General features: G+C 38.1%; 3 protein-coding genes across 18 annotated transcripts in view; all 3 read right to left on the bottom strand.

Annotated features, from left to right (window-relative positions):
- rbbp8l (retinoblastoma binding protein 8-like) overlaps positions 1–14,751 on the bottom strand; it is a 34,145-nt gene extending 19,394 nt beyond the window's left edge. The window contains exons 1-7 of one of the 7 annotated variants that reach the window (XM_079589305.1): positions 14,257–14,751; positions 12,648–12,839; positions 9,382–9,498; positions 2,948–3,115; positions 2,693–2,869; positions 1,877–1,945; positions 1,688–1,790 (exon numbers count right to left, since the gene is read on the bottom strand). In XM_079589305.1, coding sequence (XP_079445431.1) covers positions 1,688–1,729 — 42 coding nt within the window. In that variant the 5' untranslated portion in view covers positions 1,730–1,790; positions 1,877–1,945; positions 2,693–2,869; ... (2 more) ...; positions 12,648–12,839; positions 14,257–14,751. Of the gene's footprint in view, positions 1–1,687; positions 1,791–1,876; positions 1,946–2,096; positions 2,242–2,692; positions 2,870–2,947; positions 3,116–9,381; positions 9,499–12,647; positions 13,372–14,256 lie in introns of those variants that run through there. The other 6 variants (XM_079589306.1, XM_079589307.1, XM_079589309.1 and 3 more) reach the window with 6 other exon arrangements.
- The window catches only part of pofut1 (protein O-fucosyltransferase 1), a 328,122-nt gene that overhangs the window by 110,436 nt on the left and 191,397 nt on the right, over positions 1–26,289 (bottom strand). The window lies entirely within an intron of this gene.
- Positions 20,230–26,289, bottom strand: part of gata5 (GATA binding protein 5) — a 130,510-nt gene continuing 124,450 nt past the window's right edge. For all 10 annotated transcript variants that reach the window (XM_079587809.1, XM_079587811.1, XM_079587806.1 and 7 more), the window contains 5 exons: positions 24,429–24,598; positions 22,894–23,022; positions 22,173–22,257; positions 21,697–21,824; positions 20,230–21,088 (listed from right to left, as the gene is read on the bottom strand). In XM_079587809.1, the coding sequence (XP_079443935.1) occupies positions 20,969–21,088; positions 21,697–21,824; positions 22,173–22,257; positions 22,894–23,022; positions 24,429–24,598 (632 nt within the window). In that variant the 3' untranslated portion in view covers positions 20,230–20,968. The remainder of the gene's footprint in view (positions 21,089–21,696; positions 21,825–22,172; positions 22,258–22,893; positions 23,023–24,428; positions 24,599–26,289) is intronic.

Genomic DNA, 26,289 nt, shown 5'->3' with positions numbered 1-26,289 from the left:
GGAGATGCTGGATATAAACAAACACACTCACACACACATAAATGATTTCCCATTGGAAGCTGGGATGTTGTTTCTGCTCTTAAACTACTTTTGATAATCTCAACAGTATGTCTTTAAACCTGCCAGTACAGGAGGGATGGAAACCAGGACCGTTGCCGTTTAACAGCATATGGCATATCCAGATCGCTCTGTTCCGCTACGGAGCAAAGGAATGGATGTGTCTTGATCATTTGTCTGTAGTGTTGCCAGAAAACGACATGATGGAGCAGTCAGTCAGTCCAAGACCCGATACCGTCCAAGCCCACCCAGAGACTCCACTTACAGTGACATCAAACAAGAACGAGAGAGGAAGGGGAGAGCGAAAGAAAGATACAGGACCGGGGTCGGGAACAGGGGAGCTTTGGTTTCCAATCCCCAAAGAATACTGTAATCTTAACACAGAGATTCACAAGTCACCATTTCTTCGTTTCTAATGATGGAAAATTACTGTAGCATAAATAGATATATTTCACGTTATGTGTAAATGTAAGCCCATATCCTAAATCATTAGAACTTTTGTTTGGACATGCCATAGATTTAAAATCTTTTAATCTGTCACATGCTTGAGCAAAATTCAGTGCGTTTTCCAGGTCACAGGTGACCTCACCGATCCAGACGGTCTGTGTTTGCCCTTCAGAGGCTGCGCTCGAGTATCATGTGCTGGTGGCTGTGTGGAAGCCATAATGACATAAAATAGTGTAAACCAGAAATATCTAGTGCAAAACATGCGCTGAGCTCTTAGAAAAGGTACGTTTGTATTTCTTTTGGTTTCGTTTGGTTTTAAATTACTTTTTTACCACTTTCGAGAAAAATCTAAAAATGTCATTTGGTTTTGAAGTAATAACATATCCTCACACATTGAATACATGTGAGTGTACACATCTAAATCATTTTTCAAAAATGTTTTTAGATATATTGTTGACGATAAAAATAATTATTTATAAATATCATGAATTTAAAAAAAATCACAAAATATCCGTGGAGTCGCACCACATGACATCTTAAATCATGAATACATGTAAGTGTACATATCTTAATAATTATTTCCAAAAATGTTTTAAAATATATATTTTTTAATATCACTAATGATGAATTCATGAATAACACATTCCTGTGGAGTTGGACCAATGGACCATTTCTATTGCATCCCCCCCATTATTTTAGTCATATATAAGGGCTTTGTTTCAGCAGACAAAAGTTTTATAAATATTAATGAACAATGATTTTTTTTATGTACAATATTTCTAAGAAATAACATTTCGGCCCACTTAATTTCATTCTTTCATTGAAGCTTTTTTCCTCATTATGATATCAAGATAGTATCACCCTGGCATTTTTTACTTTATCTTGATTATATATAAAAAATAATTCATTAAAATAATAAAAATATGTTAATCATAGACATTTTGAATGCATTTTTATGTATTTTTGAATAAATTAACAGGTTGGCATGTCAAAAAAAATTCATAACCCATAAATGTTTGCCCAACTTGCCAAGCATTGGTACCCAAGCCCCACTGAACATAATGAAGTGACTACCGGTACATTTTCACAGTCACACCCTGTAGGCAAATACTGAAGTGGTCTAATGACTACAGGCTGTAGAGAGAGAGAGAATGCTGAAGTGTGGCAGGTGGCAATAACTTACTCTATGTAAGATGAGCGCCCACGTGCACATCCACACACTCATTCCGGTTTAGAGGTGGGGGGAAGCTGGTGGGTCTCCTTTCACGGAACTGACACAGGAAGTTCTGTGGCACAGAGAGGAAGTTGATTAAAACAGAACACAAAAACAGCCCCTCCTGATTCCTGTGTCCCAGGACGTGTCTCTACCCACACGACAGGTCACTACGTCCATCTCCACCCCATAGACCACTAGACACGTCATCTCTCAGTGTGCGTGCGTCTGAAACAGAAACAGAACATTAACACGTTTGTATGCATACGTAAAAGGAATCATTTACCCAAATGTTATTCCATTTTCTTCATAAAATAGATTTTATTTCCAAGTTTTAAAACAAAGATAAAAGAAATGTAGAAAAAAATATATATATTACCACAACAGGTAATGTGAAACATGCCCAGGACCATTTCAGGACATTATAGAATGGCAGGAGAGGTTTAGAGCTCCGCCTTAATCCATAAATAACTGACCATCCATATCCATCTTCATCTGGACTAATAGGGATGACGAGAGATGGTCTGATGAGCACAGAAAGGTAGACTGAGAAAGAGGGAGGTTCAGATTTACATCCATCACTGTGTATTTTCAGCACTCCTGTAGGAGCACTAGATGGAGTGGTGAGGGGAGGCTGAGCAGAGGGCAGCGCGTGACCTTTGACCCCAGAACCTCTTCAATATCAACTTTATTAGCTTGCTGTGTGTGTGTTTGAATCTGTTGAGGCTTGTCTTGGTTCCTCCTGCATTTGAACTCTTGCAACAAACTGATTCACTCACTGGCTAAAACCCCCTTACACATCGAGGATTTATACAGACGTCTATGAATATGATTCATCACATGCACAAAAATGCCTAAGAACATGTAGACGTTGTAAAGACTAATGAAGGGAAATCAACAAACATAACACATACCCATCAGTGAAAGCTCATAAGATTTGATTAGTGCTCAAGAATGCGGCGTCCCATATCTCACCCGGCTCACCCTCATCTGGCCCCATTGGTTGTCAGCATGGCCATTCATCCTCAGCCCAGCCAATCGGCTGCGGTGCCAATGCATCCCTCAGCCAATCACAGCTCAGGAAGCCTTGACAGTGAGGGAGATGTTCATATGTGTTTATGGCCTCCTGCCTCTATGACAGAACGCAGAACCCTTCAGAGAAAAATAAAGCAATTAGCCAATTACACCACACAGGCCTATTAAAAACCAAACATCCCAGTGTTTTCTTACCCTTTGTACACAGCGATAAGACGGAGCGAACGTATCATGTCCCATGGAGAGAGAGGGAAAAGTGATGGTTATGAAAAGAGCGGTAGGGAAGATTAGACGTATTTGCAGGGAGTCTCTCTTTATTTGAGAGAAGACAAATGAACTGAACTCTCAGTAACTCTTCGACTCCTGAGAAAGAGATGTGAAAAATGAAGTGGAAAAACCAGTGCAGGAGAAACTGCTGTATCTGGATTATTAATCTAAAACCAATATAAAGCACTGTTTATCTAGGGACAGACGGATCCATCACATTACCTCACCGAATTCCCTCGAAAGACTGTTCAATAGCGCTTAAAATAAAACAAAAACACTGTCCAGAAAATCTTCTGGAAAAAATAACCCTTCTTCAGTGAGGACACTGAGATGTACCAATCACAAATCTATCAAATCCACACTTGTAAATGGAGCAAGTTTGAGGTGATTTTTGGGTAATTTGCATATTTTTCTGAATAGCTCTGACTTCAGACTGTAGAAATGGAGACATACTGTCCTATTTATGTTGTCAGTGTCTCGTTGTCCTGACATACTGCTGTGATGGATTTATGCATGACTGTATTGGCTACATAATGCGGTTTTGCTAATTCAGAGTCTGCATTGGTCAATTCATGATATCCAGATCTTCTTTTGGACAAAGGTTTCTAAAACCTCAGTGAGACTTCTTGGACAATATAGATAACATATCATATTGATATTAAACTGATCCAAATTGTTATAAAATGTTCTTCCATACATGTACATGTTTTATGACAGCCTCTGGAGGAAGCAGCTGCAATGCAGTTGTGCACTTATTTCCTGATTTTAGAAAAACAGAGACAAAAAAAGCACTTGCAGTAATAATTTTAGCAATTGCAACTTTAAGTGACTTCTCATAGCAAATTATTAATAATAGCATTGTGCAGGCTTTATATTATTACAAAATAAAATCAAACAAAATTAATGTCTTTGTCCTCTGACAAATAATTTCCCTCTTGTCACCTTCAGAGTACACAAACAAAAAACACTGTATGAGATATTTGATTTGAAATGAATTTTTTAAGGTTTTCAGAGAATGCATTTTTATGTGTATGGCCATTTTTTTACTTATTTAAAGTATTAACATAAATAAATGTCTTACTATACAGCAATTAAAACAAATATAATAAAGATGCACTCTGATGACCAACTTGGAAGCCAGCTAATATGTTCCAAAACACAGCAACATGTTTAAGGTGAATCATCCACATTTTTGTGAATTATGTTTACCTCAAGTCATTTTTACAAGGATTTGCCCAGTATTTAACTGCTTTGTCGTGCTGTCCCTTTGCATATATGTCAGTTTCCTAATGCTCTTAAGGCGTTTATGCAGCACTCTCTTAGCACTTCCACAAGACACTCAAAACCTCTCACAACCAGTAACCATTGCTATAAATCTCACACACAATGAGCTCTTAAAGACCAGGGTGGTCTTCTCCCTTGTCTCTTTCCTCTCCTGTGCTCTTCTGCAACCATCTCAAACTTTCTCTTGCTCTTTCTGAAACATTCACCCTATCCATTCCTCCATCTTTCAAACTCCCTACCCCAGCAGTCCCGAGTCTCCTTTTAAACTCTAAAGGTCTCTGTGACTCACTGTCCTGAGTCCAGCTCCCGAGGAGGAGGGTTTCGGGTGAGTTTTGAGTCGCCCTCTCCTCAAAAGCGCCATCTCAGAAGAGCCTGATGTCCACTAAAGCCGTTTCAAAACTAATAAACAATTGTCAAGCGAGAGGTAAAGCAGAGAGCTGTACGGCCATTCTAAAAGCACATCAAAGGGTCCACACTAAGAGCCGTGTAGACGAGAGATGTGGATGACCTCTCCACCGCACACATGCACACATACACAAATCACATATGCACCTCACAAATATCACAAGCATACATAACAGACACTGGGATGAAAGTATTTCAAAATTACAGACAGAACAATGACACATAAATGGAGCTGGATTCGCTGTGAGTTACTGTGTGAGTCACTGGATGGAGGAAATGACATATTTGGTGCCAGGTGACTCTGGTCATAAAGATTCAGACTCAAAGAATGGAATGAAGAAAAGAATACAGCCCTCTTTACATATCATTGGATAGGATAAGTGATGGTAGGACAGGACAGGACAGGACAGGATAGGGTAGGATAGGATCGGTCAGGACACGATAGAATAGGATAGGATAGGATAGGATACATCAGGGCAGGATAGGGTTTAATATGACCAGATAGGATAAATCAGGGCAGGGTAGGATTGGGAAAGGACAGGATTGGCCAGGATAAGATAGGAATAGGCCAGGATAGGAGAGGCCAAGGTAGTATTTTATGCAGTAGGCCAGGACAGGATAGGATAGGCCAGGATAGGATAGATCATGACCGGGTAGGATTGGGAAAAGATAGGATAGGCCAGGATAGGATAGGATAGATCACAACTGGGTAGGATTGGGTAAAAGATAGGATAGACCAGGGTAAGATAGATTACGACTGGGAAGGATTTGGAAAAGATAGGATAGGCGAGGGTAGGATAGGCCAAGATAGGAAGGGATATAGGCCAGGAAATAATAGGATAGACCAGGAGATGATAGGACAGGATATTATAGGATAGGATAGTCCAGGATATGATAGGGTTATCCAGGATATTATAGGATAGGCAAGGATAGGACAGGCCAGAGAAGGAATTTATTTGAAAGAAAATCTATAGCTTCATGACTGACAAAACATACATCACTATCTTAGACAGTCCACTAAATAATGGCCATCTCATTTGAGACCATCCCACTTTTCGCTGCCACAAACAACACACCCTGCTTACTCACTCTGGCCGGGTCTGGGTGCTGGGCGGCAGAGGAGCCAGGTTGGCTGAGCCCTAGAAAGTGGGAGCCATCTCCCTAGTGTGTGTGTGTGTGTGTGTGTGTGTGTGTGTGTGTGTGTGTGTGTGTGTGTGTGTGTGTGTGTGTGTGTGTGTGTGTGTGTGTGTGTGTAGGGGGAGGAGATAAGTAAACTTCACAGCCCATGACATAAATCACATCAAGACATGACAGTAGGACACTGAGCAGGACCACTGATAAAACCAGCAGGAGGGAGGGAGAGAGACAGAGAGAGAATGGAGAGAAAGTAAGTGGGAAGAACAAGGGTCATGGTAATGGGCGAAGGGGTAGAGCCAATGGAAAGGGAGATATAAAGAAAGTCTGAATGTGTTTGTGTCCGTATGTGTATGTGTGTGAGAAACAGAGAACCAAACAGAGAACAAGAGATGGACAGAGAGGGGGGAGTGAGAGAAGGATAGGAGGGCGTTTGTAGATTCCCAGTCCTCCCGAAGGTGTAGATTATCCAAAGAGCACAAGCTAATTTCCAGGTTCGTGAATACATTCCCCCATTTCAAACAGCTGTCTACCTAAATCTTCACTGGCTGAGAAAGGATGCACCCCCACTATATGTGTTATGATTTACATTGATCCAAGAACACTTTTAAACTAAATTTACTGTTTTCCCCCCATTTTTGCTAGTGCTAGCTCTTCATAACTAAGATGGCAGGTGATACATCATTTGATATACTGATCTTTCATTGACATGCTAACAAGGCCGTTAAACCAGCTGAACTAATGTTACTGCTATTTAGCAGCTCACACAAATCAAGGACTGTGTATCATTAACCGAGCCACTCTGGACGTCTCTGACAATTTGACACGATGTTCGTCGTACTTATTAGCTGTTGGCTGGATCAGACTTGACCGTACATGAATGAAGTCTCCGTAAACTATCTGACATCTCTGCTCCACAACCTAACCTCCGTGTTTATTCTACAGCCCAATTATGGAGAAAAACAAAACGTCTAACTGTGTACGGAGAGCGTTCACTGTTTGTGTATGGCGAGAACACATCAATGGCCCCACTTCATTGTGTAGCTGACGTCTGCGGTTGAATTTATGATCTCCTATTTGTGTAAAATGTAGGCCATAATTTTAATATGTGTGAAAGTAAGAAGTAAACGGAAAGTGGGAAGTTTATGAATTTTCAGGGCTCATTTGTCTGTATTGAAACTGGTTGAAGGAGACTGTGCTGGGTTGACCTTTAAATAAAGTACTGTGGCGGTGCCATGGCACAGTCAGCATGATGTTATCAGATGGCAACACATTGATATCAGATTTAAACCATGGTATTGAATGATTAGAAAAATTATGCACCATGATATACATGCTACTTCAAGCCAATTCAAAGATAAAAAGGGTATTAACAAGGTACATGTCAAAAAATCATGGTATTTCCAAAGTACATATGTACACTGTAAAAAAATATATGATCAATAAGTTATGACAACATGTGTTTTTACATTTCTTTATAAGTTAATCAATTAAGTTAAATCAAAATAAGTTAAGCAATTTTCAACTTTTTCAAGTTTTACAAGATTAAACTTACTTTTAAGACAGTTTAATGTAGTTTAAGTTAAAATGACTTAAACATCCAAGTTGATTGAACTTAAAAATGTAAGGCAGCAACTTTCTTTACATACAGTGTATCCAAAAAACACTAAAGTAACCATTTTACTATGATACTCTGCCTCAGCAAACATGATAATAATAATTGTCATGGCTTTTTTGTATTTGTAGGCCCACCTTCAGTTCACAAGCTGTCATGAATTGACATAAAATGACACTAAATGATGCTAATGTGACAAAGTATTTCATTTACCCTGATGCTAATAGCGCTAATGACCGCAATGTCATAGCTCAAATGACTAATGCTACACACCCTCCAAAAAGACGAACATGATACAGTGACATTCACACAAACACAGGTACACAGGCCCTCCTCTCTTATCAGAGTGCTATAGCTTGTTTTTAAAGTAGGAAAAACTGAGCAGAGCACATTTAAAGAAAATAGGAGTGAGTGTGTGCGAGTCTGTTTTCCTGGCCAGACTTTTAGTCTTGTAGCTGGAGATAGCAGCTGGAACCGCCATGCAAAGCAAGCCTCCACCATTCCCCTCCCACTGCCTTATGCTACCTAAAACATAATACTGCTGTGTGTCACACATAATCTCTCTCTCATACACACACAAAGAAACTTCTCTGCCTCTATACAACCATGTTCACTGTAGTTAGGTCACACAATTCTGTTATGCACTGTTTTGAAGTCTGTAAAAAAAAGAAAGAATAATAATGAGTACCGGTATGTTTGTGCTGTAATTTAAAGGAAACATTTCTATAAAAGGATATAATAGACTCTTATATATGTTTTGGTCAAACTCAGACAGTTAAAGTTTAATAATTATAACCTTGTTTTAGAAAATTTACAGGGCGGGTTTTTTTTAATAGTCTATAATGTCATATAAAAAACTAAAAACTAAAACTAAATTGAATTCAGAAAACCCATTGCTAACACTAACTGATGTTTATGTTGTTGTTTTCCCACCAAAACTGATGTCACTTCCTGGAAGATGACGCATGAAGTCACGATCTGGGTTTTGTTAAAAGGATATTACAAAAGATTAATAGGATTTAAAAAAACTGAAGTTTAGAACACAGGGAAAAACCTATATCAATTAAAACAATATTCACAAGAAAACATCTTCAAAACATTTTGATTAGAGAAAAGAACAAAGTGAAGGAAAAACATGAAGTCAATGCTTAGCAGCCAGTGAACATGGCAAAAATCATCTCAATCCACAGTACTGAATAAAAGAAAATAATATATTTATATTTAATTCAACGTTAAGATATATGCTGAGGATATGAAAATGTAATATAAGATGTTGGCGACTCCATTACAAAACAGTACACACACAGTCGTGGTGATAGAACAGAGAGATGAAGTAATCCTTAGAGAGAGAGAAAATTTGAAATTGAGTAAGAGGCAAAATTGAGGAGTGTGTGTGTGTGTGTGTGTGTGTGTGTGTGTGTGTGTGTGTGTGTGTGTGTGTGTGTGTGTATCTGGCCGTAGTGGAGCCCGGTCCCTGAAGTCTGCATGCTGTCAGTGTGAGTGGCCTTATCTTCCCCAAACATTTACTTAACCCTTTGTCTTACAGGGTCCAGCACAATGAGACACAGCCAGAGGAATCCCAGCGGGACTTCAGATGGACAGGCCTGCCGCTCACTGATACACTCTCAGTCACACTGACTGCAGTCTAATCGGCACATATTAAAGTGACATCACAGCGATAACTACAGCTCACCAACCTCACTTCTCTTTAATGACATCATTGAAATGTGGCTTTGTCCTCATCCTTTTATTTAAATGATAACAGCCGCTGACAGATGGAAGAGTCTTGCCAATCAATTCCGGCACATAAAACAATTTCCATGCAATATTGTGCAAATGCTCTTCTGTCGTTTAATGCAGCATTAGTTTATAAGCAGATTCAGGACGTTTTTTCTGAGGTAACAGTGAAGTGTGCTGTAAATACCTTTCTGTTATCTGAGCATGTGTTAAACCCTAGGTTCAGAAGAATGCAGCAGTCGGCCTTTGTCTCTGCGTCCACATCATCAGGACAGGAGGCCGTCAGAGAGGAGCTTATCAAACCCTACAAATACCATTACAGTGAGAGAGAGACAGAGAGAGAGAGAGGAGAGAGTGGAGAGAGAGAGAGAGAGAGAGAGATCCATACCTTTCAGACAAACATTTCTCCATGAGACATGCAACCTTCCTTTTCCCTAAGCCAGAATCTGTGAACATTTTTAAATATTCTCTAAGACAATTTTGAAGAAAAATTTTCAGTTTGTTCATGTCAGTTCACAGTGCATGAACTAATGTTAACAGATACAACTTTTGATTTAAAAAATGTATTAGTAAATGTTGAAAATAACATTAAGTTTAAAGGGTTTGTTCACCCAAAAGAAGAACATTCTGTCAGTTATTACTCACCCTCATGTCGTTCCAAATCCGTAAGACCTTCGTTCAAATTCGTAAACATGAATGAGGAGCTTGCTATCCCTCCATTGGGACCTTGAATGTGTAAATTGCATTGCTCTCAATCTAGGGACTGAAAGCTCTAGGATTTCATGAAAATTTAATTTGTGTTCCGAAGATGAACGTCTTACGGGTTTGGAACGACATAAGGGTGAGTAATTACTGACAGAATTTTCATTTTTGGTGAACTAACCCTTAAATGCTGTTGAAGTATTGTTCATTGTTCGTTCATAGTGTAGTTAGCTCCTGTAAACAGATGAAACCTTATTGCAAAGCGTTACCAATAACAAACATATAAGCGGTGAGGGATGTGTTGAACTTTAGGAATGATGGCTTTTCCAATTCGGTGGCCTACAAAGAGGAACAGTTCAACAATGACACCAAATGTAATAAATTCTTAGAATTATCAACAATTCTTAGAATATGAATTATTAAAAATATGTTTCTATTATTAAAAAATGACGTTATGACATCCACAAACCTGTGCAAGTCTAATAAATGGACCAGCTTCATTGGAACCAATCAGAATTAAGATGCGAGTACTATACAGTAAGAGCTCGAATAGGTACGAAAGGCAGTGATGTAGTGTTTGTGTGTTAGGGGTTGGGTTGTGTGTTATGTGTGTGTGTGTGTGTGTGTGTGTGGGGGGGGGGGGGATATAGTGTGAGACAAAGAGACAGAATCCAGTATTAAAGTACTTCCAGCTCTCTCTCCACTCCCCCACATAATCAAACAAATCATGATTACAAATATTTCAAGCTCTAGAGTCACTTCTATAAATCTGGAGGGCTCTCTTGAAGATGTAGTCGGCAGACACACACACACACACACACACACACACACACACACACACACACACACACACACACACACACACACACACACACACACACACACACACACACACACACACACACACACACACACACACACACACTTTCAGCCAACTTCTTTTGGATTTAACCCACCAGAATATATGTGTCTTTGGCTTTCTCTCTGGCTCCCTGTGTCTGCTGTGTTCTTACAGTAAAATAAATAGGCGGCATCTATCTGCAAAGTGCAGCGGAGGTTCTGAAAACAGGGTTATCCAAAGTGCATGTTCAGAAGCAGCGAGAGAGAGAGACAACAGAATGAGAAAGGGTGAGAGATTAACCCGAATGGAGGAACATGAGAAACAGACAGACAAAGAGAAAAGAAATAGATAGACAGACGGAGACAGGAACATAAGGAAATCCTGCGTGGAGACCATGAAGAGGGGAGAGGGGAGAGATAATGAAAGAGAAGGCAAAAAAGAGAGAGAAAAGAATTCCACATGTGCAGCAGGCCCTTGTCTTTACGATGGCTATGATTATAATTTAGTGCTGCTGTTTCAGGGCTGACATCATCAGTGCAGCACCAATCAGATGGCACAGAGTCTATAAATTAATGAGTGGGCTAGAGTTCAGCTGACCGGGGCAGGGTCAAAGTTCATTCCACTCATGAAAACGTTTCTAATGGAATGTGACTATGCAAAAATCAGCCCTGACAAAACAGCTTTCACGTGTTTCACGTGACCGTGGATATTTGACTAGCAAGTCTTGTTGTTATTGTAAAATAATACACATTAAACGCAAAACACATGCACACACACATCAACCATATTTGGTACATATAATATTTAAAAACCTATTATGAATGTATAATTAAAACAGTTTTGTTATATATAAATCATGGTCACATGACAAGTAAACAGTGTGTGCGTATGTGCGTGCGTGCGTGCGTGTGTGTGTGTGTGTGACCCTGGACAACAAAACCAGTCACAAGTCACGTCACACGGGTATGTGTGTGTGTGTGTGTGTGTGTGTGTGTGTGTGTGTGTGTGTGTGTGTGTGTGTGTGTGTGTGTGTGTGTGTGTGTGTGTGTGTGTGTGTGTGTGTGTGTGTGTGAAAAGTTTTGGGTAAGATTTTTTTTTAATTAATTAACAATTTTATTTAGCAATGAAAAGTGACGGTGAATTAATCTATACTGTAATTTAAATAAATTATGTTCTTTAGAACTTTCTATTCATCAAAGAATCCAGAAAAAGTTGAATCTCAGTTTCCCGAAAATATTAAGCAGCACAACCATTTTTTAAGATTAATAATAAAGCACCAAATCAGCATATTAGTATGATTTCTGAAGGATCATGTGACACTGAAGACTGGAGTAAAGATGTGGAAAATTCAGCTTTGATCACAGGAATAAATTACATTTTAAAATGTATTATAATAGAAAACATTTATTTTAAATTGTAATACATTTTCACAATATTACTGTTTTATTTAATATATATATTTACATATTATTATTTACTGACTCCAGGCTTTTGAACAGTAGGTTATATAACATTAATATAATATTGAATGGCTGGATTATTAGTAGAATGTAAATGATTTGATTTGCTTATTGGTTACAAATTCATAAGAACGTCAGTAAATGTATTAACTAGATACACAGAGACATTGATGATTATAATTTATGTTTTTTATGAAGTGTGCGTGATCTTTTGGCACACTCAGTCACTGATTGCCCAAATGGTTGTTATCTGCAGATGAATTATGCTGTAAAATAATGAGGCAGGAATGAAAGGGCTTTGAGTTCAGGAAACATTGGAGAACAACATGCACCTCTAAGGAGGTGTAAATACGTTACATTTAAATAGAGGTGTCTTATGTGTGAAACTAGTACATTCTGTATTTTTGAGTGGTGCATGTCAGAGCATGAACCAATAGGGGGTGTGCTTACCTGACTTGATTGACAGGCTGATGGCGCTGTGTATGTAACTAGCTGTGTTGACTCCTGCTCCCCGCTGGAGGCCGACATCAAGAATAACACACACCTCAGCAACGTCTCTCACCCTGCATGAAATGCCCGGCACTTTGGAGACGAGAAGGCGAGAGAGAGAGCAGTCCTGGGCCTCATCACTCCACACTTCACCTGAGGAGACAGAAACGAAGACAGACAGACAGACGGACACACACTGAGAGGGTGACATAGAGGACATTACTTACAACAGGGCCATAGTGTGGCACAGGGTCTCAACTTACAACACTAGCACTTAAATAAACGGATAACATCCAAATGAACACAGTTGAGACACTATAATATGCAAATGCCTATTGCGTAAGAATGATTTGAAACCGGGAGGAGCATATTAAGGTTTTGAATGCATTTAGAATGGAATGCGATTATTTGAATGCATCTTACACTCATGCTTCTTTTATCATGTAAAGGTCATAAACATTAGCATGTTTATGGCCGTCAGCATGGATATTTTGTCAATTATGCTGATTTCACTCTGCATGTAGGCTACTGTAAACACCTTTATCATTTTGGAAGGTTAACAATTTGTGCATGACAGATAACATCTCATTCATTTCAAAATCTCACGTAAACAATGTTTTTTTTAATTCATCAAAGAATCCTGAAAAAAAATATCATGGTTTCACCAAAAATTCAGCTTTGATATATATATATATATATATATATATATATATATATATATATATATATATATATATATATATATATATATATATCACAGCTAACAATTATGTTCTAACTAAGATTGTTTTAAGATTGAAAATTATGTGAATGTTCTGGAAAATGGATGCTGTCCCCCTAACAATATGCAAAATACAGTCGTTGCCATCAGAACTGACATGTAAAAGTAAGACTCACAACCACAGAATCACAAACATTAAAAAAAAAAAAACCTGCATGCAGAAGCCAAACATGTTGGCTGCGAAATGTTAAAGTAAACTGTTTTTCGTCCATAATATCCGTTCCCACTGTTCGTCATCTTAAGCATCAATCTATCACTTCAGGCTCATGTCCTCTCCTCCCCATCCCTTCACGCCTCTCCCTGATTCTGTCCATCTCTCTGGAGCGGAGGAGAGCGGGAGGGATGCTGGGGGCTGGGAAAACCTGGACTTGACCCCTGAGTTCTGGGCTCCACGGAGTCTCCTTACCAAACCTCCCTGATGACAGATGAATAGACACTCTCTCTCACACACACACCACACATAGCCTATACACACACACAATACCACAACTTTGGAGATGTTAAAGTGTACACTTTTTTTTGGTGAAGTATTTCTCCATGGCTTGCTACAGATTCAACGAGTCTTTTTGCCAAGAACTTATTCAGGGTTCAAAGTTGAAGGGGAGGTGAAGCTATAGCATCGAGGAACCTAAAACATCTAGGGCTAGGCTATTTAGAAATGTAAAAACAGAGATTGCTATTGTCTATTTCATAACTCACATCACAATAAATTGAGACGACGTCATTTCAATTCACACGCCACCTTTTCGTGACAAAACACAATAAAAACACGGTTTGCATACAATATACCTGCAAAGCGAGCTGCCAAAGTGTGAAGTTTGTTAACGGAGCTTTACCGGGAGGTGTGAGCCAAATAAATAGCGAGGCATCGTAAATTACGGCCTGAGAGATGGCGGCGACATAGGGGAGGAGGGGCGCATTGATTGTAGACGTAGATGGGAGTTTTTTCTTTCTCTTTACCCCACACCTACCCCTCAACTTTTTTCCCCTTCCTGGCTATTTTTCCACGGCAAGGAAACAATCTTGCTCCCGGCCACGGAAGTCATCGCTCTCAGACGTCTCCGTCTCATCGTTTACAATGCTATTTTCCTTCTTATTTTGGCATTTTCCTCGTCGGTCTGGTTATTTGTTGCCATTTCTTTTTTGTCCATGCATGGACAAACTTAGAGAATGAATAACTTAGAGAATGAAGCTAAGTTTAGTAACGACCACCTCTAATAATACCCATGTGAAATGGCATTAATTCCCATAACAGGAAAAATGCACGAGGACACACACGCGCACAACAGACCCTCCCAATTCCACTTACCTTCACACGCACTCAAGATAATATGGCAAGCTGTTCACACATCTACTAACTAGTAACGTTTTCTTTTTAATCTTTGTAGGCTACTACCTATTTAATTTACGAGTAGCCTAAGTAATACCAGTAACTAGCATCTTTTTTAATTTCTCTAGTAAATATTAATTAGTTATTTATAACTAATTAATTGGATGATACTTATTGAATAGTGACTAGTAGCCTATACTTAGTCACAACGAAAATATTATTTGCACTATGGAGAATTTTTCCTAAAAATATTTATTATAAATAGCCTATTTATAATGTAAAATACAAATATTTTCTGTCTAGACTAGACTATAGGCAAATTATGATCTTCAGCAAAAGGAATAGTTGGAAGAGAGTATTCAATTTAATATACCATAGTCACTCACAACACATTTAGTAATTAAAAAGGTGCTAGATAACTTTAAGAAGTAAATGTTAAAATCACTTTCCATATTCAAGACAGGGTAGTCAAAGTTGGTAAAACATTTACCCATGCTTGTGGACATAAGGGTTTAAATGGCCCAGCATTGCAGTACAGGGTGAATATACAGTTAATACATATTTGTATTTTTGAGCTTGTTCTGGCAGATTTAGCTCGTATCCTCCATTATAACTTGTATTCTGTTGCAAAAAAAACAAAAACAAAAAAGAGGAAAGCTGGCACTGATTTAATAATATTAGCTAAAATTACATGCACCATATATGCAAACATCCCAGCGATTAACTTCACATATTTTCTTTAATAAATCATAAATATAATGCCATTTATGATTTAAAACATGTTAATGAGTAACTCACTGTTGACTGTGATCGTGTAACAGGCAGTGAGTATTTGATATATGTGTCTAATGAAGTTGACTATTGGCCAGGTGTGTGACCGGTGTGTGTGTGTGCAAACACCAACACCGAACACCTGCCCTACTTTGTAAATGTGTGCAGTGTAGTTGTAGCCTATAATGTGAGCATGTGCTTGCATTAGATTTGTGTGTGTGTGTGTGTGTGTGTGTGTGTGTGCCATTTTGCTGTGATAATTATGTACATAGATGCACTTTGTTTTATGGGCCTTTGGTTGTAACACAACCTTTGGCCTGTGCGCACCTTGACCTTTGGATAGGCAGGGTCACCCTCTTGTTTTTGTTATTGTGAGTGCATTAGGGGAGATGGACTCTCCTTTAATCACCCTGTCATAGGACACATCCAAAGGGATGAGTTCACCCCAAAATGAAAATGTATCATTTACTCACCCTGGTGTCATTCCAAACCTGACTTCTGTTCTTTATTATACATACCTTAGTGATTTGTTTTGTTGTTTGTTTGATCTTTATTGTATAGACAAAACAGATCAAAATATCTTATTTTCTGTCTACAATTTTTATTTTGGGGAGAAATAATAATAATATGATAATAATATTAAGCATGCTGTTATTTAATGAGATTAGGGTTAATTAAAATGATTCGTATTATTATTACAACATAGAATGGTAATGTTTCCCCATAAAGAATAGATTCATTTGTCCTCTGAATTGGACCATTTGTCCCAGTTACTCGGTATTCTTCCAAAATGCGAAAGGTGGGGGTCATATTCAAGAACAGAGTCCTCAATTACAATATAATAGGAGTCCTGTGGTGAACCCCCAAGAGCTCCTAACACAAACACACTAGTGCCAGTGACAGTGTGTGTCTTAGGGAATACAGGGGTGTTTTTTTTAGTTGCAGGGGGGCCAATAAGGCAGTCAGTTGGTGTGATGCTGTGAAGAAAGAGAGACTGCAAGAGAAAGAAAGCTTCGGCAGTTCTAATAGTTCACAAATGCTATAGCTTAAAGTACACTGGGCACCTCTAAGGTCATTTGACTGATAGTGCGTTCTGAGAGCCGTGGCCTTGGTGTTCTTTGAGAACTGCAGACTGGCAAAAATGTTGACGCAACTAAAAGGTGAGAAATGAGAACACTGCTGCTCGATCCTTCTTGTTCACCTCTAATAGTCCTCAAAGACAAAGTTTGAGAAAACTCCTCTCTTGAGCATTTCTGAATGAAGACGTATGCTGGATGCACCTTTGGAGCAGGACTCATTATTATTGCCACATTATTGTTGATTCTCTCTTTCTCCCCCACGCTTGGCTTGTTCTCTGGCCCAGGCCTTATAGTGGGGTCATATAAGAACACATTGCAGTTTTAGTGTGTTCTGGCACTGGCATCTCTGGCAGCTTTGAAATCTGACGGCTCATTCTGAGGAAATCCCCAACACAAACTGCCCTGACAAATACACAAGTGCACACAGGTGAACAAAACGAAGGTGCAACGTCTTCTTATAGGGTTAAGCAGGCCCACATCATTTTCAATCAAACATTTAGTTTTATATCTTGATCTCAGTGGATGCAGTCATTTGAAATGATTCACAGAGCAGTTGTAATACGTGTTAGAATATAATTTACCTCATATACCACTGAGGTTTATGATTGACAGCATTGTAGCCAATTAATTTTATCTTGCATACTATTGAGTGTGTGTGTGTGTGTGTGTGTGTGTGTGTGACACTGGACAACAAAACCAGTCACAAGTCACACGGGTATATTTGTGGCAATAGTATGGGTCAAAAATATAGATTTTTCTTTTATGACAAAAATCATTAGGATATTACGTAAAGATCATGTTCCATAAAGATATTTAGTAAATTTCCTACTGTAAATATATATTACAAATATTTGTGTGAGGGGATGCAGCAAAATCGTGAACATGAAAGGACAACTTTAAAGGCGATTTTCTCAATGTTCAGGTTTGTTTGCACCCTCACTTCAGATTCCAGATTTTCTCGGCCAAATATTGTCCTATCCTAACAAACCATACATCAATGGAAAGCTTATTTATTCAGCTTTCAGATGTATAAATCTCACTTTCAAAAAATTGACCCTTGACAGGGTCACATACACACATATATATAGTGCCTATACATATAGTTAGTTAGTTATATATATATTAATAATTTTATTAAGCAAGGACAAATTTGTAGCAGTAGGCCACATAATAAAAAAAAAAATATATATATATACCGGTTTCCACTAAAAAAAAGTATTAATCAGCCATAAAGGTAATTAATCAGGCTGCTGAAAATATAACTTTGCCATCACAAGAATATTTAGAAATTAAGTTCTTTTAAATTGTAATTATAGTTCACACTATTACTGTTTTACTGTATTTTGATCAAATAAATACGTGCAGTTCAAAAACAGTACAGATATTCATAAATATATATATATATTTGAAAAAACAAATCCACACTGATTAAGAAAGTGATCTTTAGCAGTCTGTTTAAAATAAAGCCATGTTTAGTCCCCATGAATCCATCCCAGAATTCCCAGAAGCCAATATTCTGGTGATTTCTACTGCATGTCAGATGCGGTTACAGACACAGTCACAAATGTGTACAGCCCATTCATCACATTGTGACACACACATGCACATTCACAAAGCAACAATCCTTCAGTCCACTGTCACACTGAAGGATGAATCGTCACCCCCTCCAAAACTTCCTTCATGGTCAGAACTGCTCTACAATATCCTGTTGTTGTTTTTTTACCTCAGGATAGAGAGCGCAATGTAGAGAAAAATCTGTCTTTACCTCAGAAACCCTCAAATGAAAGAGAAAATATTGAAAGGGGGAAACTGAGATATCCGTCTTCTTGAATAATAGAAAGCAAAAAAAAAAAAAGAAGAAGGTTGAAACTGTCTTAACCTCAAGCATTTCGGAAAACCATCATGGCCTGTTCGCGGCCTTTGGAGATGTGAAATTATCATTAAATATAGACTATGGAAAATCATGGAATCTCAATTGAATCACAAACACAATAGCTTGTCACTTGTTTTAATGTCAGTACAGGCTCTTTTCCTATCGCTTGCCCCTCTGATGAAGGTCGTTGGAGGAGAACTGGATGCGTTTCAATGGTTCAAAGTGATGACTTTGTAGTCTTGAACCGTATAAAGCATGCTTGCTCTCTCCAAACTCACCACACCTCATTCATTTCAGAAGAGACAATTATTCGGCGAGTTGTGTGATGTGATGATGATGATGGCATGGGTGTATAAAAACAGTCAATGAAATACTGCATATGAAGCATTACTCATGAGGCTGAGGTTGTGAACCTGATGCAACAGTTTCTTGACCCTGTACCTCATCACCTGGGCAACAAAACTAAGACACCACGAGATAAAGCCAGCTAATTCGGCCAATAGCAATAAAGGTGGATGGCGGTGCCTCTCTGTCGCCAAGAGGCTGTAAAGCGGGTGGGCTTCATGCTGACGCGCCTGCCAAGAGCCAACATGTTCTAGCCCAACCCAAAACCTTAGCACCATAAAGCCAAGCTGGAACGCAACCTTTGATCGCCAACACTCTGCGGAGAGAGGTACGCTCAGACACCGAGAGTCATTCAGGCAAACACTCGAGCAACACCTAGGAGGATACAGGTTACACAAAGGAACTATATAAAGTCATAAACATCAAAGGCTTCATATACAATTTCTATATGGCCTATGTCTTGGCATTATAAAGTCAGGACGTTTTAAAAATTAACAAACCACCTTTGAAAACAAAACAAGTCATGTTGAATGGGACTTTCTGTCATTTTTTTGTTGTTGTTGGGAATGAAGCATTAAAATAATACAAACCCTCAAATATTCAGAGATAATCCATGTGTATACTAAACCTGATCTCATGAGGAAAGTATTTCATGAGGTCGTGATTTAGTATGATGCGATTCATACGAAAACATAAAATTATTAAATAGTTAGTTAAAATAGTAATTTTAGTTCATTTCTATAAGATTGTGTTGGTAGATCAGATTAAAGTTCTCACACACACACTGAAACCATGAATATAAATCCATGGACATAACCACACGAACCCTCGTTATTATAAAAACAGTGTGAAAGTGATGTAAAAATATAATGTTAAACTTTTGCCTGTCTGACCGTCATCCTCCTTCATAAAAAGCATCTATTTTTTATGTTAACTATAGTTAACTAATTTTCATTAATCACTGTTTAAAACCCTCAAAATTTAAAGGGATATTTCACCCAAAAATAAAAATTCTGTCATCATTTACTCACCCTCCTGTTGTTCCAAACCTGTATGAGTTTATTTCTTCTGCTGAACACAAAAATAAGATATTTTAAAGAATATATAAACCAAACAGTTGATGGGCCTCATTGACTTCCATTGTATTTTTTTCTCCATACTATGGAAGTCAATGAGGCCCATTAACTGTTTGGTTACCCATATTCTTCAAAATATCTTCTTTTCTGTTCAGCAGAAGAAATACATTCATACAGGTTTGACACAACATGAGGGTGAGTAAATGATGATAGAATAAAACATTTTGGGTGAACTAACCCTTTAAGGAGATTTATAACATTTCTACAAACACATGCAGACAACAAAGCAAATGTTTGGCAATTTTATATGCAATAAAACAATGATATAATTCCAATATATATCAACAAAATACAGCAAATAAATTTAGGTTAACATATTCTGACAAAACAAAACACAAAATTTCGAACAATTAAAATAAACGTGTGCCTTTTTCAAAAATGTTGCTGAAAAGTGAGGGTTCATTGCACTTCGGATCATCGGAGGAATACAATACAGCATTAAACAGAGTCTGGAATCAGCAAAAACAACAAGGAAACTTTTAAAAGCCTCATCCAGGCAAAGTATGCGATCTAAAGTCATAGCGACCATAAAGACGCATTCCCTGAAGGATAAGGGGAATTATGGGAGAGACTTGTGTGCCTCCACCATTCTTATCTCAACATAAATAATGTATCTTAAAAGTGAATCATTAACATCTAAGCCATGAAACATGTTCAGAAGCCATAAAAAGCATGTTTTTTTGTCCTCCCGATCATTGCTTGAGGAACTTGAGAACTGCTGCTGAGTCGCTGCTTGTCGTCCGCCGTATTGTGCTGGAGGTGCATGAATCGGCCGTGACATCACAGTCTCAGACAGATACGCCACGATGAATCGGCGGGGCAAAGTAGCACAGGTTACAGTCGACCTCTTGCAGTCCTAAGCTCCGTCTGTCTACATTTAGGTCAATGTTCTATTAGGTAGATCTTGTTAAAAGTCTTTTCTCCCAGAATGCACTGGAGAGGTTTAGAGAAGGTAGTAGGTCTCAGATCACGCTTGGGACAGCGCGCACCAGGAATTCTGTGAGGCGATTGACGTCGGGGTGTACGTGTAGTCCTCGTATTTTATGTCCACATGTGCTGAACTGGCACTGTCCAGCTGTGTTGATGACTTAAAAAGAACACAGACAAACACTGTTAGTTGAATGGGCCAAATTGGGCTTTGCAGTATTAGGTTATTAAATGATGACAGAATTTTTATCTCGTTCTAAACTTGCATGACTTTCTTCTGTGGAACAAAAACGAATGTCAATCATGTTGGCGCATTTAAGTCAATAACTATCATTGTATGGACAAATAAGCTTAACCATACTTCAAAATATCTTATTTTGTGTTCCACATAAGAAAGAAAGTAATACAGGTTTGGAACGACATTAGGGCTAGTAAATGATGACAGAATATTCAGTTACGTGAACTATCCTTTTAAATCAATACGTTAATGTATGCAAATAAAGCTTCCAAAGGGGGATTTTCTTAAAAGAACCATTTTTTTCTTGATGTGAAGATTATTTTCATAATCTTTTTCCACTATAAAGAGGCTTTTGTGCAATGGAAAGGTTCTATGAAACCATTGATGCCAATAAAGAATGTTTCTTTTTAAGAGTGAACTTGAACTCTGGAATCAATCATTTAGCCAACCCATATTTTAATAACTGGCTTTCATTGACTGTGACATCTACAAAGGAAGAACACAATCCTATCAATCACGTGAGTTCATACCTGTGTGATTGAGACAACAGTTTGGCCCGCATACGGAGAAGCTGCGATATTGGGTTCGCTCTTTATTGTAGAGGCGTTCTCTGACACAGGCAATGAAGTGGGAGACGTAGCGCCAGACACTGTTGACCCTGAAGACAAATAGAACAAATTGTGAATGACAGACACAATAAAAGATCAGCAAACTCGACATGCTGGTTATTGCAAATGACAATTAATGGCGTCAAACATCCGTTCGTGTTTGTGCTGGTGCCACATACGCACCACATGTCCATTGATAACAGAAAAAAAGTGCTGTTACTGCTCTCTCTCTTTCACTCCCTTTCCCCTCCCTTTACTCTCTCGCTCACCCCATATTTCTCTCCACACATTCTCTGACTCACTCACTCCCACACTTCCATCCAAATCACTCATGTCCGCTTTTGTCTAAAAATCTTTTTCAAAAATGTCTCTTTTAAAATGCTTTTCTCAACTCTTACCTGAGGATGCTTTGGTTTTGGCCATCTTTGGTTTGCGTTTCCTTGTCTGAATGCTTTCTTTCTTCATTGCTAATGGCCTCGGTACCTAAAACAAGAGTAAAGAAAAGAAGAATCGAATTTAACGACTGATTATTCATTAACCATTCAAGAGTTGCAATGAGTTAAAAATGAGTTGGTGGTTCAGTCACTCTTTAAAAATAAAGGTTCATAACTGGCATCAATGGTTCCATGAAGAACCTTTAACACCTTTTGTTTGCGCAAAAGGTTCTTTGCAGTGGAAAAAGGTTTAATTTTGTTCCTAACTCGAAGAAAAAAAAACGGTTCTTTTAAGAACTGATCACTGAAAGGTTTTTTGGGAAACCAAAAATGGTTCTTCAAAGCCATCGCTGCAAAAAAAAAAGTTATGTTTCAAAAGTGTATGAAGACTATTATAATGGTAATTGAATTTAAAAAATTTAACTAGATAAATTGTAACTAGATTATATATATATTTTTTTTCTTTTCTTGTGGGAGTCATTTTGATCACTGTGAGAAGTTTACAGAACAAAGATTATTTAAGCGACTCCCCTTCCTCTCTTCATTCTCATTCTCTTCCGATAAAACACACCTATGACCTTTACATCACGTGGACTTCAGGTTTGCACACACACAAGCGAACATGCACACGCACCCTCCCAAAAGGAGCTGTGTTCAGAAACAGCGGTCTGAATCCCACACTCACCCCGTGGAGCTTCATGTACAGTCCGCAGGCGTTGCAGACGGGCTCTCCCTCTGCATTTCTCCTCCACAGTGTGGTTGTACTGGTGTGGCAGTTGGTGCAACACAGACCTGCTCGTCGGGACGTGCTTTGCTGCAGAGACAAACAGTTGGGGAGGTGGTTAATTTGGCGGACATTGAAAGAATCTTACAGAGTTGAAGAGAGAATTTTGAGAGAGGGAATGAGAAAAAAAATAAAATCAAATGTATACCCCCCCCCCATGTTCTTGTTTATGTTCCTTTGGTGGTATATGTTGTATAAAAATAGTCTGCTGTTAAAAATATAATGCAGTAGCTAAGTTTAGTATATACATGCACTGTAAAAAAAGTATATGATCAATAAGTTATGACAACATGTTTTTGCATTGCTTTAACTCATCAAAATAAGTTAAGCAATTTTAAGCAAATTTTACAAGATATACAAGATTCAACTCATTTTTTAAGTCAGTTTAATGTAATTTAAGTTGAAATGACTTTAACATCCAAGTTGATTGTACTTAAAAATTTAAGGCAGCAACTTTATTTTACAGTACAACTAACTGCGGTAAAAAAACAAAACCAAAAAAACAAAGTAGAGGAAATGGACAAGAACTCCGTGACCAGGTCTTCTAAGCATCACTTTATGAATTCAAAAGAGGATTTTACTGGCACACATTAATATTCTTCTAGAGTAAGAATGAAACTCCTCAAAGCTCCATAAAGTTTGGTGTTGTTTTGAGTTTTGCACTGCTTGGGCTAAAAACAGTCCGACCCAAGGACAAGGTCATGAAAGCAAAAATGAAAACAGAGAGGTAGAGACAAGTGAGAGAATTGTGTGTGAGAGAGAGAGTATAAAAAGAGAATGAGTGAGAAAGAGAGAGAGAGATTGCTGGGAAAAAGGACAGCAGTGACGGCTTTGCTCAATTGGCCTTGCCAGTCCTGACCCTGAATCAACCCACTACCTAAGCAAAAATTATTTCATTTTGTGAGACTATTTTGTAAAAGTATCAACTACAGAAAACCTGCTATTTTTTTTTTTTTTAGATATTGTCTGGGAGCATCAGGATATTTTGTACTATAGCATATTCACGATGAAAAGAAATCTGGTTACACTTTTTTTAAATTATATATCAAAGTACTGAGTAATATTAATGAACAGAATGTACTTATAGGGTCAGGGTAGGATTAGGGTTTGGTTAAGGGTTAGTTGCATGTAATTATGCATAATTTACTGTTATTACTATGGTAATTACATGTAACAAGGACACTGTAAAATAAAGTGTTACCAAAAATCTAAATCGACTGCTGATGTAAAAAAACGTTATTTAATCAATTTAATCACATTGAATCAATCTGATTATTTTAGGCAAAACCAAAGAAAGTAATTTTTAAGGGTCCATAGGTTAGGTAGAAAAAACTGTTTAGGGTAGGCTAATATCTGCACGTCTTCATTTAAAATGTTGGTTTGAAAAAGGCTTTTAAAAACAATTAACTAACAATAATTAAGAAGTGTGCATGTACCAGGCGTTTCTGTGGTTTGATTAGAGGTCGGTTGATGCCGTTCATCTTGTGGTAGAGTCCGCAGGCGTTGCACAGGTAATGTCCGGTCCCGTCTCTCCTCCACAGCGGCGTCGAGATGGAGCCACAGTTCACACACTCGCGCCCTTCACACGGCAGGTCGTCCACCATGTCTGCAAGGACATACAGTTCGTTTTTAATTCATTTCCCAAGGTTTTCTTCTAGGTTCAGAGTGATTTATGAGAGGACAATGTTCGTTAAAATCATAAAATAAAGCGCGAGACGAAATAGGCTAATCGTTAAAGTTTAAATGAAGGGAACGATCAGTGTAATGAGATGTTTTCAATGTTGTCATTTCTCTGATGTCGCCATGTCTCAGTTATCTAATGCAAATACGAATAACCTTAAATTAATAAAAACTCGAACGTCTAATGTTTCAGGTGAATGTCAAAAAGTGTACTTTAAGCTGGGATCAGAAATCAGTTTCAATTTTGAAGCGATGACTAGGCTATATTCAAACATTTTTAAATACTTAAATACTGTATTTTATGGATTTTACGCATAACCTCAACAATACTTCCACTAAAATCTAAATATAAAGAGGCAGAATATTCAAATACTAGATATTATTTTTACATTCAAAATGTTTGTTTGCTAACAGAGCAAGGAAAATAACGAAATTAAATAATAAATTAAAATAGTCCTAAATAAAAATAAAATGATTAAAATGAAAAATTTGAATGATGTGTCAAGAAAAGCCCTACTACATAATAATGGTAGTTTTTATTGTTAAAGCCCTGGAAGAACTCAGCACTTTTGGATGCAGATAGACCCTTAGGTGAGGCCTGGTGTTTTTTTGAGCATCAGCAGTATGGAATGTGTCAAAACTCTAGACGGAATGAAGGATGGATTAATACGAGCATATCCAGGGTCACTGGAGTGTCTATTAGGGCCGCTGACGAGGCACGAGGGCCTCAAGCGAACGGAATGTCAATGGGACTCTTATCAGTGTTAAAGATCCAGGGGTCACCAATCAATCAAGATCTGACACGTGACGCCCTCCAACAATTTATTTCAAATAAGACGTGGGCATCAATAATATGTAATAATATTCTCTGTTTTTGTTGTTTAAATGTAATATCATATATTAATATAATAAAATATAAATGATACGCTGCTTATCTCTCTGATGGATTGTTGTAATATAGATTAAGGCTACACGTTTATTAAACAGTTGTGTAACGAAACATCAGAATACGCAACTGCTCAATATCAAACGCCCGAGCCCTTATGTACGCCCGAATAAATAGTCCACAGTTGAAGAACCAAATGTGACATTTTATGGACTATCAAAGAAAATGTGTCCGCCTAAAGCACTGATCTTCAAAGGGAACGGCCGCTAAATGTGTATCTGACTGTAATGGTCTGTTTAGAAAAGTTTGATCAAGGTGACAGTAGCTTGGATAGTTCTCACAATTATGAGGTGCGCACGGGAACCTTTCATCAATCCACATGTGGACAGACAATAGCAGGGAATTAAATTATCATTTAAATTAAAGTGATTGCATTGCCCATTAAAGGATGTGTATTAGTGGAATAAGATCAAGTTTTGTTTTGATTAGCATTTGCAATGTGCCCGTGTAGCCAAACCCAAACCAACTATGTCTTCTAACAACGGAGGGTCTAACATAAACACCAAGACAGCAATAAATAACCCTCAACACCGCCGCAATAAATTGTGAGATCACAGCATCAAACGAAACCCCCTCCATTCCAACCATTTTTGCCTGCTGACTTGAAAGATGGATTTTAAACTATTGCCAAACTAACGACCCAAATGTAATATAGTAGATCTCACTTTAAC

This window comes from Phoxinus phoxinus (assembly GCF_949152265.1).
Source record: "Phoxinus phoxinus genome assembly, chromosome: 18".
NCBI classification, from domain to species: domain Eukaryota; kingdom Metazoa; phylum Chordata; class Actinopteri; order Cypriniformes; family Leuciscidae; genus Phoxinus; species Phoxinus phoxinus.
Note: the sequence above shows the minus strand (reverse complement) of the source record. Positions and strands in the feature narration are given on the sequence as shown.